The sequence below is a fragment of the Acyrthosiphon pisum genome, chromosome A1 (genome assembly GCF_005508785.2).
Source record: "Acyrthosiphon pisum isolate AL4f chromosome A1, pea_aphid_22Mar2018_4r6ur, whole genome shotgun sequence".
Lineage (NCBI taxonomy): Eukaryota > Metazoa > Arthropoda > Insecta > Hemiptera > Aphididae > Acyrthosiphon > Acyrthosiphon pisum.
The window spans coordinates 76,778,923-76,797,452 of NC_042494.1; the positions used below are offsets into that span (position 1 = coordinate 76,778,923).

The following is an 18,530-nucleotide window of genomic DNA, read 5'->3' on the forward strand; positions in this document are numbered from 1 at the left end:
AGCTATAATAATAATAATTATTGGTTGCCAATGGTTTAAAATGTTTGTTATTTATTATAGTGCCCAACGATTCATATTTATAACCGAATTCAATTGCAACTATTATAAGAATTTCTACTATTATTAGTTAATTTATTATGCCCAACAACAAACGATCGATAAATAGTCCCGCAGTTCTAGCACGCAAGAAGCGGGAAACACGAGCCGCGGAAACAGACGAGCAAAGAGAAGCCAGGTTGAGTACCGACCGAGAACGGCGGTCCCGGGCCCGCTTATCCGAGCCAGACGAGCAAAGAGAAGCCAGGTTGAGTACCGACCGAGAACGGCGATCCCGGGCCCGCTCATCCGGGACAGACGAGCAAAGAGAAACCAGAGTGAGGACAAACCGTGAATGTCAGTCACGGGTCCGCTCATCTGAGACAGACGAGCACCGAGAAGCAAGATTGGGGACCATGCGAGTAATGGGTGCTCGATCCAGACGAACCACCGAATTGAACCTTTGTGCACTACACTATGATGCCGATATTAATTACAGCACAGACCCAAGCGTGGCCATCGGAATAATGGATCCCTTTCGGAATAATAATCCCTTTTTGATTATGTTAATTAACGTTTAGAGATTAATACATATGGAGTAGGTATTTTTAATGGGCGACGAGGTGCACGGGATCAGCTAGTACTATATATATATCAGTGGCGCAACTTGATAATAAGGGGCCCATGTGAAAATGACTAGACCGGGGCCCTATACCTGCTAGCAAGAATTAAACACAGTACAGCACTTAGTATAAATCAAACGTGGTACTTTTTAAACTTTCCTAATATCTCCAAGAACAATTTGAAATTTTCACAAAATTGGTCAAGTAGTTTTTGAGAACCTATATAATAGCTACAGCTTACAAATATACATTTAACTCTCATGTTTGTTTTAAGATATAATTTCTTTATTCGAAACCATAAGCGTGCGACGATTTCATGGATCCTTTTACCTCATCTACCAGAGTAACTAATAGCAAACATTTAAAATACTATTTTTTACTAATTATTTAAAAAAAGAAATAAACAAAAATGTGTATCGTAAATCTCAAAATACCTCTCCGGGTTGAACCAACTGGGTCTAATAGACTAATATTGAATCTAAACCAGTCAGAGACTCTCTCAAAAACACACAAAAAATTCCAGTGGTTTAGGAGAAGATCAATGACATACAGACAAACATTTATTTGTACTATATATATATAGACATAGATTGTTATTATTTTCGGCCACCCAGCACCCAATTCATTTTACCAAACAAAATTATTATACATTAAAAATAACCTTCCCCGTGACTCGACCGATTTACTAGTGAAAACCGTATTAAAATAAATTCTTTTTCTTTTTGAGATATGCTCGTACATACAAAAAAGGGGCTTCTATTTTATAATATATATATATATATATTAATAGATTATATTATATTAATTGTATTTTTATTGTGTAGTAGGTAATCAAAATTGTACAAAAATAACAACAAAATTAGACACGCTTAGTAACAACTAATAAGTGGGTATACATTTTGAAGATTTGAACAATTTTAATAAATCTCTTGTAAAGCCGTATGTTTGTGAAACATTTTTTCGCGTATTCAGCATAAAAATACAAACATATAGATATAATGTATTTCAATCGTATTATAACAAAAATAATAATGTTTTTTTATGTACCTATTTAAAGAACATAAGTGTATATTATAAAAAAAAACAACGATGTAGTCGCTCACAACCAGGCAGTCGCCTAAACATTTTTTTGAGCGGAGTCGGTGCCACTGTATCAGCCTCTATTTCTTAAGATAATATTTTATAATATTTTTCTAAATAGGATAGTTTAAAATTGATCTCAATATTTTGAAAATGTCTTTGTGTATAATAATATAAGAAGTGACTATAGTGACTAGGTACCACGATTAAAGATAAGTCACTATAGTCACTAGTGGCAAAAAGTTTCAAATCCCAACAAATATTTAAAAACTTCATTTTAAATCTAAGGTTTTAAAATGTAATACAGGATTCCTTATAACATTATCTACCTTTACCAACAAAAAAAATGTTATGGGTGCTTAAAGTATTTAAAGTAACGAATAAATGTAGATACATAACATCTCTCTGAATGTTTATATTCTCATTTTCTATACACCATACAATTCTAAAAATATTTCGACTTGTATGAGCTGTTTACAGATAATTTCAAATTTAAATATTTTTAGTTTTTTTTCTATAAATATCATTAAAATGTAATACGAGACTCCTGATATATTGTTACAATAATAGTTTAAAAATATTAAAAATACATGGGCACAATTTTTTATACACATTTTAAGTTCAATTTTTGACAAAATTTATCAAAATTTAAATTTGACAATTATTTTTTAGTTAAAAATGTATAAAATGTTCAGCTTTTATATCTAAGGGTTGAAAATTAAAAACAAGGTTCCACGTAAATAGGTTATATATAAATTACTTTATTCACGATAATATCATCAAATATACTTAGTAATGTCATAGGCTGTCTGACCGTCTTCACTAAAAATTGTTTTTCTTATACAATGATATTATATCATTGAATTCAAATTTAACACCATCCATTACAGTGACCCACTTGTAATCTATCCTAATATACAGCAGAGCTACACCCACTTGCCCACTTTCTTTATATTATTATTTATACAATATTAGTTTATCAATACACAAGTATAACAAACCTCAGGTTAAAAATGAAACTATATTTTAATAAATTATTTCCAGTTTTAGCAGACAAAATAAGAACTAATTAAATATGAAAAATATTTTAATACAAAATTGGTTTTCATTTTATAACAAATAATTGTTTCAATTTAAATAAATACATTGTAAAATTCTAAACAGTAAACATACATAATATCATAGAAGTTAGATACAATAAAAAAAAAATCATTAACTAAGATGATCTGACAATACATGGAAGTTGATGCAGTAATAAGTTTCTAGAGGTAAAGTTGTTTGGTCCATTAATTTTTCCTTAGTTTCTCCATTAGTAACATCTATAAATAAACACAAATATAATTAATTTGCCTGTGGAAAATTAAAAGTATATCAGAAATTCCTATATAATTGTAATTAATACAACTAGCACTCAAACATTGGAAATATTGGGGTAGTTAAGACAATGTATTTGAACATCCAAAAAAAAGTATGCCTTTTTTTATACACATTTGTAAAATACAAATGAAAACAAGTGTGGGTAAATTTACTTTTAAGAGGATAAGCGATGAATAATATTATTTTATAATTAACTGTAATATATCAGATTGTATAAAAAATAACTTTAATTCCTAAAAGCAATAGTATTAAACAACAATACTGTATCCTATTACCTTTGAAATTCACTAAAACAATCAGTGGAAACCATACAAAAAGTCCACTTTAATCACATTAACTTACACAAGGAAAGTTATTTTTAATAGGTACCTATCATACAAACAATTATCACAACAAAAAAAAAATCAATATTTCACAAATTTTAAGTTTTGTTTGATTATCAAACCAAAAAATATATACTCAATAGTTGTTATTTTTAATGTATTTCAATTACAACAATAAAAACATTATTTATAAATGTCATCTTTGAAATAATTTATAATACAATTAAACAAGATTATTTGTATAACCTAACCAATTATTTAATGAATAATATTTAATCAAAATTTGTTGTATGTCATTTGTTGTATTCTGTGATAATATCAAGAACAAAATTTCAAAAAGTCAAACAATATAATTCTACACAACTTTTACTTAATTATAAATACTATCTAATAGCATTTGTTTGTTTTATTTAATTATAATTTATTATTTTATATGTAAGTTCACATTAAATATATTTCACATTTCCACCAAACAAAATGTATATACATATGATAATTAATAATAAAATAAAACTTATCTAATATAATAATTGATATTAATTTAAAAATTGTATTTTATACTGTACAATTTAAAAATTGTACTGGTTTCTTTTTAACACGTCATTATTAATATAGTACACTTAAAAAATAAATTATTTAGTTGTTATAAGTTGATAAAAAATAAATAATTTTTACTAATTACTGAAATAAAATATTCATTTAAATTGTTTAAACTTATTTACAGACCTTTGTATATTTGTTTAGGCAATATATTCTCAGCATTGCGATGAAATATACTAATAACGCGTCGATTACTATTTTGTGATGTTAATTGTAACGTCCAACTGTCATAAGTAAAAGCTCTGAAACAAAAATTGTTAAGTCATAATATTTAAAAGATGATTCATTCAGAAATTCATCAATACTTTTAAACATTAATATTAAATAATATAATACTTTGGTATATGATGTTCAATAAAATGTGTATTGATTGATGATCGAAAAATCTGTAGTGGTAATGTTTTCACAGAAGTGATAGCTTTTATAGGAGATGAATCTCCGAGATAATGACGCAAAGCATTTGTGATGACAGGCATCATACTTTGTGTAGTTATATTTAACATAGATTCAGTGACAGCAGCTAAATCTAAAACTGTATGAACTCTACATAACCATATCATCCATGAGTTTAATGTTGTCCACCAATCTGAATAATCAATATTACAAAATCTAAAAGAAATATAAAATAAATTTAAAATATATAAAACTAAACATAATGCACAATATTTACTTATTATTTATTTCTAATTTTAAGTGATCTGCTAAAGCTATTTTAGAAATTAAAAAAGATTGAGTGTAATCATTTTTAAGTTTTTCAATTCCAATTTCAATTAATAATTGAACAGGGTCATAAAGTTTTTCTGGATTGGACGCTGTATTTCCTGGTAATGATTTCAATATTTGAGCTAACCGTGTACCATTTGTTGATTTAATCTTTAATAACATATCAATAACATATTGAAATATAATAATCAATGGTTTATTATCATTTTTTAATGTCATACACACCAATGGTTTGAAAGTTTCATTTCTTACTGCTTTGTACAAATGTTTGAAACATTCAATTAGATCATTATATGATTTGCATTCTGAATAATATTTCAATAAATTTAATTTTAATTATAAAAACATGGCATTATTACTTGGTACTAACCCAACAAATAGGTCCAAAGTTTATCAGTGAATTCTTGTTGAATACATTCCGCAGCAATAACATCTCTGACACATTGACAAAATAGTTTTTGATCATTATCTTCTTGTCCTCCAAACTTACCTCGTTTGTACAATGTAGAGGATATGCTTTGCAACATAGCAGGAAACATTTCAACGATTTGTCCATTAGCATTGCCTCTTATATCACCCTTTAAAATGACATATAAGTTATAATATCAAAATAAAATAGTGCTTATAAAATATTTACTTGAAATTGAGGAAACACAATGTTATGTCTATTTGTCAAACATTCATCTTTCAAATATGTTAATTGTTCTATTAAATCCTCTAAGAAGAGTAATTGGTGCCATAATGAGTGTAATGGACTAGTTTCGTGGCCTAATGTACACTGGACATTCTATAAAATAAATATTTATAAAAAATGATTAATTAATATTTGTTATCATTGACATGACTTGCAGTATTCTGAGAGCACTTAGCAATTATAGTATCGTGGCGTTTAATAATTGGGTACAGTGGTATGGGCATATTAAATAACATTTTTATTATTTATTTTTATTTTTTATTGATAATATATACAGTAGAAGTGGCTTATTAGGAACACTTTTGAACCAAGGTGAAGTGTGTCGATTAACCAATTGTTTCTAATAAGTGATTGGTTTTATTTATTATGAAAAAAAAAGTTTATGTTAAAATATATGAGGGCTATGATTTCAAAGTGTACATTCTCCATGTTCACTAAATGTTCAAAAAACCAAAAAAACCAATAATAAATGTCAAAGGAGATTGTATGTTTGAAACTAAATGCAATTTTCAAGCTTAAAATACCCTGGAGATTGACCATTTCACATGTCAAAGGAGATTTTACGTTTTGAATCTAAATGCAATTTTCAAGCTTAAAATACACTAGAGATTGACTATTTTGCTCGAAAATAGTGAGTTATTGATCATTTATACACATGAGTTTGGTTTTTTTGGTTTTCTGAAAATTTAGTGAACATGGAGAATGTACACTTTGAAACTAGAGCCTTTATATATCTATCAATGCCGTTTTATTCCCATTCATACTGGCACAATGAGTTTAAAACCATATTTGTGCAATACTAAAATTAGCTATCCCTGCACTCGGTGTATTTAAATGAAATAAAAAAAATTATAATTGAACAAGTGGAAATCAATATCGATTGTAACAACTTAAGATAATGTGTATTGTAATATTATTACAATAGGTACATTGGTTATCGCTAAATAACCAGATTTAGTTGAACATTTTGTTTCAATAACGTAATTATATCAATTATCCGAATTACAACTAATAGGCCGCTTCTACTGTACATAATATCATGTATATTTTTTTAATTTAATACTTACATATTATTATTTGAAAATTTTAATTTATAATTATTTATTAATAATTATTATAAAAATTTATTTTCATTGTTCTAAATTATTTTCAAAACCAATTATGTATATTATAATAGAAATTTTAAATTTAATAAGATAGAATTTTCCTTTTTATTTAGTGTGACAGCTAAGATGTAAATTTTTATTGGTCCCACGCAACAGGTTTCCATATATATTATATTATGATAGCTCCTAAAATTAATTCTATTTTGCAGTTTAAAAACATATATTTATTTCCTAGACCACTGGAGTTAAGAGCCTTTATATATAGCCTTTTTATCTAGTCTCTCTAAACTGGAATACGGCATGTATTTAATACAGACACAGAGTGGAACATAACAAAATACCTATAATACTTCTCACAGACAGACCACAATATAATTATTAATTTTCTTACATCTTACACATTAAGATAATCAGTCATTAAAATACTGTTTAGTTGATAAATGATACTTTAAACTTTTGATTATTTTATTTTGTTTATTATTTTAATTACTTTATAGGCAGAAAAATATTTGAATTTTTTTTAGGGAGGCTAAAATTATTTAAAATTCAAAGTACAGTGCTTTGCGGTGCAATTCAACTACTTTTACACACTACTTTAAATTCAAGGTGCTTAAACCATAGATAATAATATATACACATATGTATGCATATTTATATTACCTGTGGCTTCGACAAGCGCGGTTCTACCTTTTGCAGTCAGCGGCATAGGCGGAAATTCATTAAAATTTCAGGAGGGGCTAACATTATTAACATAAATGGAAGCTCCGATCCTACAAAACTAAAAAAGGAGAGGGCTTGATGGACATTTGGAGAGGCTAAGCCCCCTCAAGCCCCCCCTGATTTCTGCTGATGGTTAGCGGGCCAATTTACACATTTATATAAACACTGGAGGCCGCCAAAAGAAATAAAAATATTTATTCATATTTTGTTTTATTTAATAAAACTACATGTTATCACATTACAAATTTATATTAATTGATTATTATTATTAATCGACAATATGACCAATTGCTAATGTTGCCTATTAAGTCTTCTTAAGTTCTAAGGGGTGTAAAAAAAAAGACTGAGGGCTGAGGGTTGGACCACCCTACCCTAGCTTAGACCCAACAAGCACTTTTCAATTTATTGGATAAATAATGAATCTATCTAGTTCATGTTTATATAATTTTATTATATACTTACAATAAATGATTCTGTTGACATTAGAGGAGCAAAAAGAGATGGTCGTCGCCAGCTAAGATTAAGTATGACCATGCCAGGACCATTTTCAATGAAAGTGAACTCTTCAGTATTAGTAGCTGAAGTCAAATTTATAACTGCAGACACTTTAGACTCTAACTAGATTTAACAAACATAATTAATATTTTTTATAATGTAAAAGAATAATACAATATTTTAATTAAGCTAAAAGTTATTTACAATCATATTTGACGCTTGCGGAAATTGTTTATGTGTTTCTATCATAGTTTGTACGGAAAGCTCATCATGTGCCACATCATTACGTCCTTTATACTCGCCCCAATAACGAGAATGCCATCCTTCAGATATATCACCACCCAATAAAATTGTATCGTTTTTCAATCCATCGCATAATATAAATAATGGTACACTTAAAAATTGTTCATCCTTTAATTTTAAGTATACCAATTGCCTAAAATATAAAAATCAATAAAAACTTTTAAGTATTAACTAAATACTGAAGTAAGTTGGACACTCATCTTGTTTTGCACACCTTTTTAATAGTTTCCTGGGTTAATAAAGTTTAAGTTTAAAAGCATGGCAACAATAATATTTAAAGAATTAGGTTTAATTCAATTATTTTACCTTGCTTGAAGCAAATTTAAAGGAATATGACTGTCTTCTGGTTTGTTTATTTCTACGTGAACTTTTTGAGCTTTTATTGGACTGAACGGGCATTCTAACGGATTTCCAGTTAATTCTAACAACAAATAATAACAAATTAATAAAACTTCAGTTACCTACATAACTGAAATTAATCTTAGGCACCTAATTCATCATACTCTTCATCCTCAGAACTTGAACAATTTTTAACAATAGAGTTCACAACTTTTGGGGTTTGCTTTTTCTAAAAAATCAAGAATTATTATATATTAATTTAAAAATATACCTATATATCTAGTAAATATACACAATAATTATACTTACATAAATGTAGCCAACTATGGGCTTTTCAACACCACTTAGACAAAATGGGCGAATATATGAGATAGTATTAGGATCACATTGATTCAGAACGAATTCCGGGTGTAAATTTACTTTTCCGTGGCAAAGTTTAAGAAAATTGTTGAGATCCATCTAAAAATTAATGATGACAAATTAACCAACATCAGCTACCACCATAATTTATAATTCATCGGTAAACAATTAAATGTCACGAATGTATATACATATATTAAAATATAAAACAATCTACTTAAGTTGAATGTCCTTAAACCAGGGATCGAAACCGGTTAAAACCGCGGATGTCTCATTTCTGAACACCGGAACTGGAACCGGAACCAAAAGCTTTAAAACACTGGTTAAAAAAACGTAACCGAAACCTAAGACCTTAAAAAACCGTTCTTGTACCGTTCTTGAAAAACCGATTAAAATTTGAAACTAATGTCGGTTTCTTTGAATTTCATAAAGTTAATTATATTATTTGTATACATTTTGTAATTCTAGTATTTTTATACAAAGAAATTATTATGTTCGGATTTATTGATAAAAATCCCAATGCAATTACTGAGTATTACGAAATATTAATGTATATATTATTACTAAACTTATGATTCAAAATTGCAAATACAAATAATATAGTGTGAAGTTATTGTAATATACAATCAAATATTAATGTAATTGAATAATGATCTCAACCATAATATGACAACATAATACTATGTCGAATGCAAAAGTAGGCACGATAGGCACTACCTTGCTATTATATTAACGTCATGTGGTAACTTTTTAACAACTTGGACCTGTTCAATATGACTCTTAGCTCTTTAAATTGTTATTTTTAGATTATTACCTACTATTATATTTAATTTAATTTAATTGTTATATAATCAATTGTCTAACTTTTAATTTCTATATATATACATATTATATATTTTTTTTCTCTCATTCTTATATCATTTGGTTTATTTTTTTAGTATAACCAGTGGTGCAACTACGGGGGTGCTAGGGGGAGCTTAAGAACCCCCAACTCTATTTTAAGCACCCCCAAGTCCAATGTCTTTATAATTTAAAATATCTATAGTTTTAACAATGTAATTTTATTTTAAGATATTATTATGTCAATTCAATTATGACATGAAATCATTAAAAATTGTTGCATAATCTTATGACGGTGCAAGCGTAATGCCGGGGTATCTTAATGGTGTTCAAGTCAAAATAAAACAATATTTTCCTTCTGCCATATGTACTCATTGTATGTCTCACAGGTTAAATTTAGTGGTTCTGGATATGTGCAAAGGAATTAAGGTAGAATATGCTTTAATTAACTATTTGTAGAACATTAACACATAATACTATATATATTTTTTTTTATTAGAATATATTATTATATACTTTGTTTATTATATTGCTCGAAATTTTTTTAATATTTTGGAGTTCCTCTATGTGCATTTTTCTCGACCGAGTAACAACTCAAAATTACTTGAAATTCAGACTGAATTAGGATTAAAGAAAGGTAATATAATAAGAGTTTATGATACGCATAGACAGCTACATTAGGGGAGGCCGAAATGATTATTAATAATGTTATTGAGTCATTTAAAAATATGAGAACAGATAAGTCATTCTCAGAATTATGGTTAAAAATTATACAATTTTGTGAAACAAATGACACATCAATATCTCATCCTGGTAAGTTTGATTCTTTGTTATAGTAAAATATAATAAAAAATATATAAAATTGTATAAACACATTTGCTACCATTGACAGAAGATTATGTTTAACACTTTAATAATTTTAAATCATAAAATACAATAAATAAAAAAAAATGTGTTAACATTTTTAGTATTTGAATATACCTAATAATAATAGTCAAAATAAAGTATTTTAAAGGTATGGGGGGAGCCCCCGACGGCCATATAACGGTTTACCTTTTGTAGCACCCCCAAGATTTAAACTCTAGTTGCGCCACTGAGTATAACACACACGACACACCTATGAAACTGACATTATTTTTATTATTGTAAATTGGAATTTTATTCCATTAATAAAATATTATTATTATTATTATTATTAAACTAGATACGAAATATTCAAGTTAATAAGACAAAATTAGTTCTGCTGAACGTAAATTTGTTATATCGTATATTGTACACCAATTATACAAAGTAGCCATATTTCAGGGCTATAGACTCGGCCCTTATAATAGTTAATAGATAATAAAAATTGAATCTACAGTAATTAGACAGGAAAATAAAATGGACATTTTTAAAAACAGTTCCAAAAACCAAAACCGAACATTTTCTATAACCGATAAAATACTTGAAAAACCTTTTTTGAAACCGAAACCAAAAAATTTTTAAACCCGATCTTAAAACCTAAACCAAAAAAGAAAATTTAGAAACCCGTTCTTAAGAACTAAAACCGAGACCATTAAAATTTGAAACGGTTTCGATCCCTGCTTTAAACACTACTTAATATAACTACCTATAGCAATTAAAAATGTATCTACTCTAGAAATTGATTATAATGATGTTTAAGGGACTATAATGGTGTTGTGACCATGTCTGAATAGACTATTATGTCATAGTTAAATCTCATTTTATCTTGTATAAATCAAGTTCTATGAGGTTTTATTGTTAGATTTCAATTTTTTTAGTAATATATCATGTAAATAACTATTATACTACTATTAAATATAGATCCAGGTCAGGGGGGGGGGGGCAAGTCATAATATTTTGAGTAATATTTTCAGAAAATGTCGATGATTTTTTTTTGTAACAGTATAAAATTGTTTGGAAACACAGCTTGAGGGGCCACGACACGTCTGATGACTGTTACAGGTAGATTGTGCTTCAGGGAAATAATAACTCTTCAATCATAAATATAAATAGGTATATAATACATACATAATTAGAAAAATGATATACCTACCATGATACTATGAAAAATATGTAATCAAACATAATACATACATTTATAAATCAACATAGGTAGTTCGTAAGTACTTACATTCAGTTTTGAAATAAGAAATTGTTTTACTAAAAAAATAATTCTTCTAAATATATATTATATTATGTCTGCATCTACGTTTAAACCACATAAGTTATGAAAGTATCGGTGATCAATTTCTGTAGTCTCTATTATGCAACAGCTTCAATGTGCCTGTGTCCCGACTCCTGGACTCCAGGCTTCTTGTCAGAACTCAGAAGGGAATAGGGAATAGAGATTGTTATATTATGTTATTATTTTGTGAATTTGTAATGAAACTTGAAACTTTTTACAAAAAATAACAAGATAATATGTAATTTACTATTTAGTAATAAATAATAATCTGCGATAGGTATATTAATATATTATTGCGTTAGGCTTATAAAATTAATGATTATAATAGGTATCTCGTTTATTAATTTAACATAATAAATAATAATAGTATTGTTCAATGAAAACAAATTGGCGGGAAAATCAATTAGAGGTTAATATTGATAATATAATATTTATTTATGATAGTCATAGAACATGATAATATTAACCTTAACCATGATAGAAGTTATTTGTATCATGATGTTATTACCACGGCTATAGATGGTTATTACTTATTACTAATTTTATTAATGTTATTTGTCTTGTGGAAAATAGAAATGTGCATTGTGCAGTAACTGGACATCTGAACTTTAGTTTTACCACAATAATTATTAATTACAGTACAGTCTTACATTATAATTTATAGTTTAAGACTGGATTTAAATAATTTTAAATTTAGGTAAATAGTGAATACATTACATTGTGAAATTATTTAAATTTTATACTTTACATTAACCATTTATTTATTAATTGTACCTAATTAGTATTTACCAAAAATTGTATTAAGAGGCGTTAATATTTATTGTTAAACAGGTACTAGGGTCTTCATTTAGTCCTAACCAGCAGACGTTTTCATAAATATGGCTGTTAGCCATTTTGATGAAAAAAGTGGTATTATACCATGTAATACAGAATGGGGTAGATGGTGGCAAACTGTGGATGAATTACATATTGAAATAACACTGCCAGTTAATACCAAATCCAAAGATGTCAAAGTCAATGTGACTAACTCAAGTATTACTTGTCAAATTTTAGGAAAACCTTTATTTTCTGTTAGTTTTAACTATTGTTTCTAGTGTCATTGTATTATATTGTTACCAATCTTTGTCCTTTCAGGGAAATTTATTTAGAAAAGTACGCGCTGATGACACTTTATGGACATTAGAGGATAATGGTACTTTGTTAAACATTGTATTAACAAAAGCAGATTATTCAAATAAAGAAAATGTTTGGGAAGCTATAATGGAGGATGGATCATTTAAAGCAGATCCAATAACATATATTGAAATGATGAAAAAAATGGATCTAGAAAAACTTCAAATGAAAGTATGTCCCTAAAATAATAAAACATTTAAAATAATCAAATTAAAAATCAATGCCACCTATACATTTTACAACATGAAATAAGAAAAATCTTACACTTCAATAGTCTTCACTTGGGTACTCATTAAATATGTAATCAGTTGAATAGGTAGTCAATATTTTTATTTGATTTTATGTGTAATTTACACAGTGTAAATCATTAAGATATAAACTACCTAACACAATTTATATTTAATAGTTTTATGTTTGAAATGGATTTTAATAGTTTGGATTAATTTAAATTTTAAATTGAGATATTTATTTTTTTAGTATTATTGAAATATAATCCTTGACATTCATGGCGATTGGATTTTAAGTTATGTGCATAATTAATATTTATAGCATCATTTAAATTATAAGAGATATTTACAAAATACATAATTAAACCCTTAATAACTGAGAAAATCAATTATTGATTATTCTTAGTAAGGTATTTTATTGTTATTATTTATTTAATAAATCAAATATATGAAGACTATAGTCTGTTCACCGAGAGTTGACCCACTCGCCCGACGAAAACCTGTCGCAGCCGCGCATGCCACCGCCTCGTTGCAGCGCTGGTGGAGATCGTCGCCAGTAGCAGCTGCCTACTACGACGAGCACTGCCGATCACCGAACACCGCCGACCAATCACAGACCGCCGGCTCCTACTCGGGGGGGTCTGAATGTTCCGGCGGCTCAGTATGCATGCGCGGAAGTGGGTCAACTCTCGGTGAACAGGCTATAGAATAAGGAGACCAAACTCCACTTATGATAACGTCCCGAAATTAAACGGCCACAGGTTGCTTCTTTAACCCGCGAAGTATAAAGATTATTCATATTTTTTGCGTTTTTTGGAAAATATAATTTTTATTATTTTGAACCAAGACCTTCTTTAGATTTTATAGCTTGTATGATTATGCATTTATACATGTGAATAAGTATATATTTCATAAACATGTTATTTTAAAAAAACAAATTTCTGTGTAAGATACGGATATCGGTATAAAACAATCGTTCGAGAAAACACATGTGTGTGGTGTATCGAATATTATCGGCCCAGACTTGCTGTGAACAAAAATATATAGGTATAAAATTACTAGATATAGACATATAGTGATTGTATGATTTAATTACTTACACAGTTTTTCATGCGAGCGGCCGTACGGGTTTGGTCTCCTTATTCTAGTCTTTATGATGAAAACAATTATAAATTATAATATCTTTATTATAATCTTTTCAGATTCTATAACCCTTAAAATGTTCTTTATAATTATTGAAAATAGGTAATTAGAATTTTTGAATGTGATAATACTTTTTGTGATATATCTACCTTTCATAGATACCTATGCACTCTAATTAACCAGTTGCATTTACTAACAATATGCAATATTTATTGAACTAGCAATTTATAACTTTAATATTTACAAAAAAAATATTTGTCATACCCATAAATATTAATGTTTTATACTTTTATATTATCATAATATACATTATGTATTTGTATACTTAGGAAACTAAACTCAACAATTTGCTAAAATCCTTTTTATTAGTACCATATAATGGCGTTATTTTAGTAATTTTTTACTGTTTTATGACAATTTTACTTTTTATTTTATGGATAACTTCTGTAGTATTAACGATAAAATTCTCAAAATTAAATCTTAGTTACAGTTATGCTCAATTTTTTAACGTTTTAATTTTTAAATTTCTGATGTTATCTTCAGAAATATCAATCTTTTTAATATTCTATCAAAGTTACATAACGTTGTGGGCAACTTTAATACTTACATTTTTTAATGTGATATCAAAGTAAACCTATTTTATGAAAAAAAAAAAATTATTTATCATGGTACTCTGGTGAATAAAATTATAAGTGGATCAAATGAGCCTCATGAAATCAAACTAACCCCATTCTACATTCATACAAAGCAGTTTTTATGAAACTCATTTCCGAATTCTGATAATTGAATAAGTATTGAAATTGCACAATATAATATTCTGTACATTTTTTTGCCGTGACTGTGGCGCAAAGTTACATGCTAAAGCCTGACCTCTTGGCTCTTTTGATCACATTTTATTAACATCATAAGTTTGTTATAAGTAAAAATAGGATGGTGGTGGTGGTGATAAGTACATAATTATGAAAATGCGTCATTTAAAATTGAAGTTCAGCCCGCCATTGATACCATATATTATATTTATATTGTTGTTATTAATATATATAGGTACATTTTTAACTACTAAATCATTTTAGAAGCTAATGATTTTACAATGGTTTTTATTTATTTTTTTATCCTGGATACAAATTAACATATTATATCATTTAATTCAAGTTTAATACAATTCATTATACATTGACCCACTTGTAATCTACTATACAGCAGAGTGACATCCACTTACCCGTATTTTAAATTTTAACTTTGATAAAGTTTGTCGAAATTTAAACTTAAAATATTTAAAAAAAAATTGTGCATATTATGTATTTTTAATATTTTTCAACTGCTATTGTAAAAATATATTAGGGCCCGTGTATTATATTTCCATGCTTTTTGACTAGACAAATAAAAATGTATTGTTATAATATATTATATAAAAAAATACAAATACAATATAAGAAAATCACTACATGAGAAATCGAGTGAATATCCAATGATGTTAAAATTTGAACTTCAAACGCTCATAAAAATTTAATTTGACTTTCCGGTAAACATTTTTTTTTGATAAAGGTAGACAAACTTATGAGGAATCTTGTATTAAATTATCAAATCTTAGATAGTTAGATTTAAAAATAAAATTTTTTATGAATTTCTAACTCAAAATAATTTGCACATTTTTGTGATTTTTTCGTAATTGGTCAAAATTCAAACTAAATGCTTATAAAAAAAATTGTTGTTGATCAGCCCCCCCCAAAAAAAAAAAAAAAAATCCTGGCTACGCAACTGACAGCAATAATATTTCTAGTTTAAGATAATAGGTACAGTACTATTTTAACAAATATGCTTAGTATTATGTAACTATGAATTAGTTTATTTCTTATAATATTATCAAAATACATAATAATTATGATTACTAAAACAATCTGTTTTAATTCAACCTACTAACTACTTACTATACCTATTAAACTCTTATATGATACAGTTTTTATTTGTTTTATTAATTATAAGAATATGTCAATTGTATATTTTTTTTTTAACTCTAAAGAAGATTTAATTAAATTTTGTTTAAATAGACTTTTGCACTCAAAAAGTCAACATTAATCTATTTTTATTTAGTATAGTTTATTGATAACTATTATTTATTATTGCGATTTAATATTAATGGTTTTACATGTCGAAAAACACTATTTTCATAGGTAAAGAAAACATTTTTTTAATTTATTGCGCTATTGAATTATGTTTTAGTACCCGGGAATGGACTTCAGTAGATCAGAGCTTCAAAAAAATTACGACTCTATACCAGGATTCAATTAACTATAGATTTGTGTACCTAAATTATAGACTACATTTATATGATTGAATTGTTTTTTAATAACAAAAATCTAAATATTGAAAATGGCTGGATTGTGTAGAACTGAAATGTATAATGTAATTATTTATGTTTATTTATCTTAATGTAGATCACTTCTATTGTACCTATTATTTTAATTAAAACTTTCATTGTTAGTTTCTATTTATGTCGATCATTAAAATTGATAATATTAAGTTATAAAATTCCTAATTTATAGTATTAAAATCATTATAACTAAGGTGTCTCTCTTTTTACTATTGATTTATGCATATTTCAGTATTTGGCATGAAACTTTTATTGTTTATTAGTACATTTCGAAATATTTTCTTGGTAGGGTTCACATTCATTATGTATTTGAATCGGGACCAGAGAAATTGCCCATGGTACTAGGGTTTCCTTCTTAAAGAAGTTTTACTGTACTTATATACATATACATTAATAATAATTTTGTTTAAATAACATATGAGACTTCCCACTCATACCATAGAACAATGGACAACTCGATGGTCATACTTATCTCATACTATTCTTTCCTATTTATTCGTATAGAATGGTGTGTTATGTGGATATTATGATGTATATTATTTTGATGAATTTATTTGACCCAGTTTGAAAACAACTGACCTATAGTATGGCTACATTGTATATAGTAAATAAATTATACAGTGTGATTTTTTTAAGCATGCTCAACCCCATGATTCCCTTATATGGTACATTTATTCAAATTCTGATTATTAGAATTTTTAAGTTTACCTGAAGACCATATTTTTGCATACCTTACAATATCCTGTGGCATTACAAACTTATTTTTCAAAAGAGAATCAGCTTATGAATTTGATGTATTTAAATTCTATTTTTCTGTTTTATATCAAATTTCTAATGAGTAATTTTTGAGGTATTAAAATGTTTAAACTAAGAATAATAATCCTTAAAAATGGTTTTATAAAAATATAAACTATATGTAGTATTTATTATACTTAAACCATTTTTACAAATTATTTATATTGATAGATAAATAGTAATTACTAACTTTTTCAAATTATATAAGGCCCCCCCCCCATATATAATTAACCCATTGGACATTACCTTAGACATTATCTTTAGTACACAAAGTTATATAGGTACTTAACTCAAAAACTACTTAATCAAAAAAAATATTTGCTTAATAATATTAAAAATTAAAAAGTGGGATTCCCATTTGAAAAACAGAAGTTAGTATTGTCACAGGATCATCCTTAAGTAGTAGTCTCGTGGATTTCCAAATAGGGCCTCAACAGTCAACACAGGCATAGCGTGATGAATCTATCCAGGGGGCTGTGGCCTATCATGTTTCTGATACATTAATATTCTAAAATTTAGCCCCTTTAGACCCCCCTCCCCATTCTACACCTATGAGTCAAGTGTATTAAAAATTCCAAAAACCATAATTTAAATATATGCCTTGTTTAAGCATAACAATAGGATAAGGCAGGATGTAGAGTTGTTGTTAAAAAATTTTAATTTTATAATCTTGAAATAGGGATATTAAAAACATAGAAAAGGAATTAAAAACTTAATTTTAATTTTTGAACCACTCACTACTACGGCATTGCCACTAAAAATTTAAATTTCAGTAGACTTTTAGTTTAAGAAATTTTAGTTTATTTCACGGATATAGATACTATGGATGAACAACGAGCAATAATATGACGGCGTCAAATGTTCTTATCAAGTTACATAAATACATAAATAGTATCCATACAAAAAAAGTCACGACATACTAGCGCTCCACCGTGGCTAGGTAACCCGGCTTGGTTACCGTAACTTAGTAGTAGTTGTAGAGGGCGCTAGCAAAGGTGGGCATTAACTTGTTAA

The 18,530-nt window shown here is 27.4% G+C and overlaps 2 protein-coding genes across 3 annotated transcripts; one reads left to right on the forward strand and one right to left on the reverse strand.

Annotated features, from left to right (window-relative positions):
* Positions 1–2,741: 2,741 nt before the first annotated feature.
* On the reverse strand, positions 2,742–12,196 carry LOC100169179 (protein zwilch homolog). The gene is made up of 13 exons (XM_001946101.4): positions 11,754–12,196; positions 8,729–8,878; positions 8,570–8,648; positions 8,387–8,501; positions 7,982–8,213; positions 7,745–7,900; positions 5,400–5,549; positions 5,133–5,340; positions 4,988–5,067; positions 4,710–4,912; positions 4,376–4,648; positions 4,166–4,281; positions 2,742–3,058 (listed from the first exon to the last, which is right to left on the reverse strand). Exons 2-13 carry the CDS (start codon positions 8,876–8,878, stop codon positions 2,952–2,954), a joined length of 1,869 nt encoding a protein of 622 aa, XP_001946136.1. The 5' UTR covers positions 11,754–12,196; the 3' UTR covers positions 2,742–2,951.
* A 125-nt stretch (positions 12,197–12,321) lies between these two features.
* Positions 12,322–16,886, forward strand: Nudcd2 (nudC domain-containing protein 2). Of its 2 annotated transcripts, XM_008183045.3 has the most exons (5): positions 12,322–12,504; positions 12,639–12,877; positions 12,942–13,151; positions 14,410–14,452; positions 16,571–16,681. In XM_008183045.3, the coding sequence occupies exons 2-4, from the start codon at positions 12,686–12,688 to the stop codon at positions 14,416–14,418; spliced, it is 411 nt and encodes a 136-aa protein (XP_008181267.1). In that variant the 5' UTR covers positions 12,322–12,504; positions 12,639–12,685; the 3' UTR covers positions 14,419–14,452; positions 16,571–16,681. The 2 variants fall into 2 exon arrangements, with proteins under 2 accessions (XP_008181267.1, NP_001155587.1); NM_001162115.2 differs by lacking the exon at positions 14,410–14,452 and having other exon boundaries at positions 12,365–12,504; positions 16,571–16,886.
* The last annotated feature ends 1,644 nt before the right edge of the window (positions 16,887–18,530 follow it).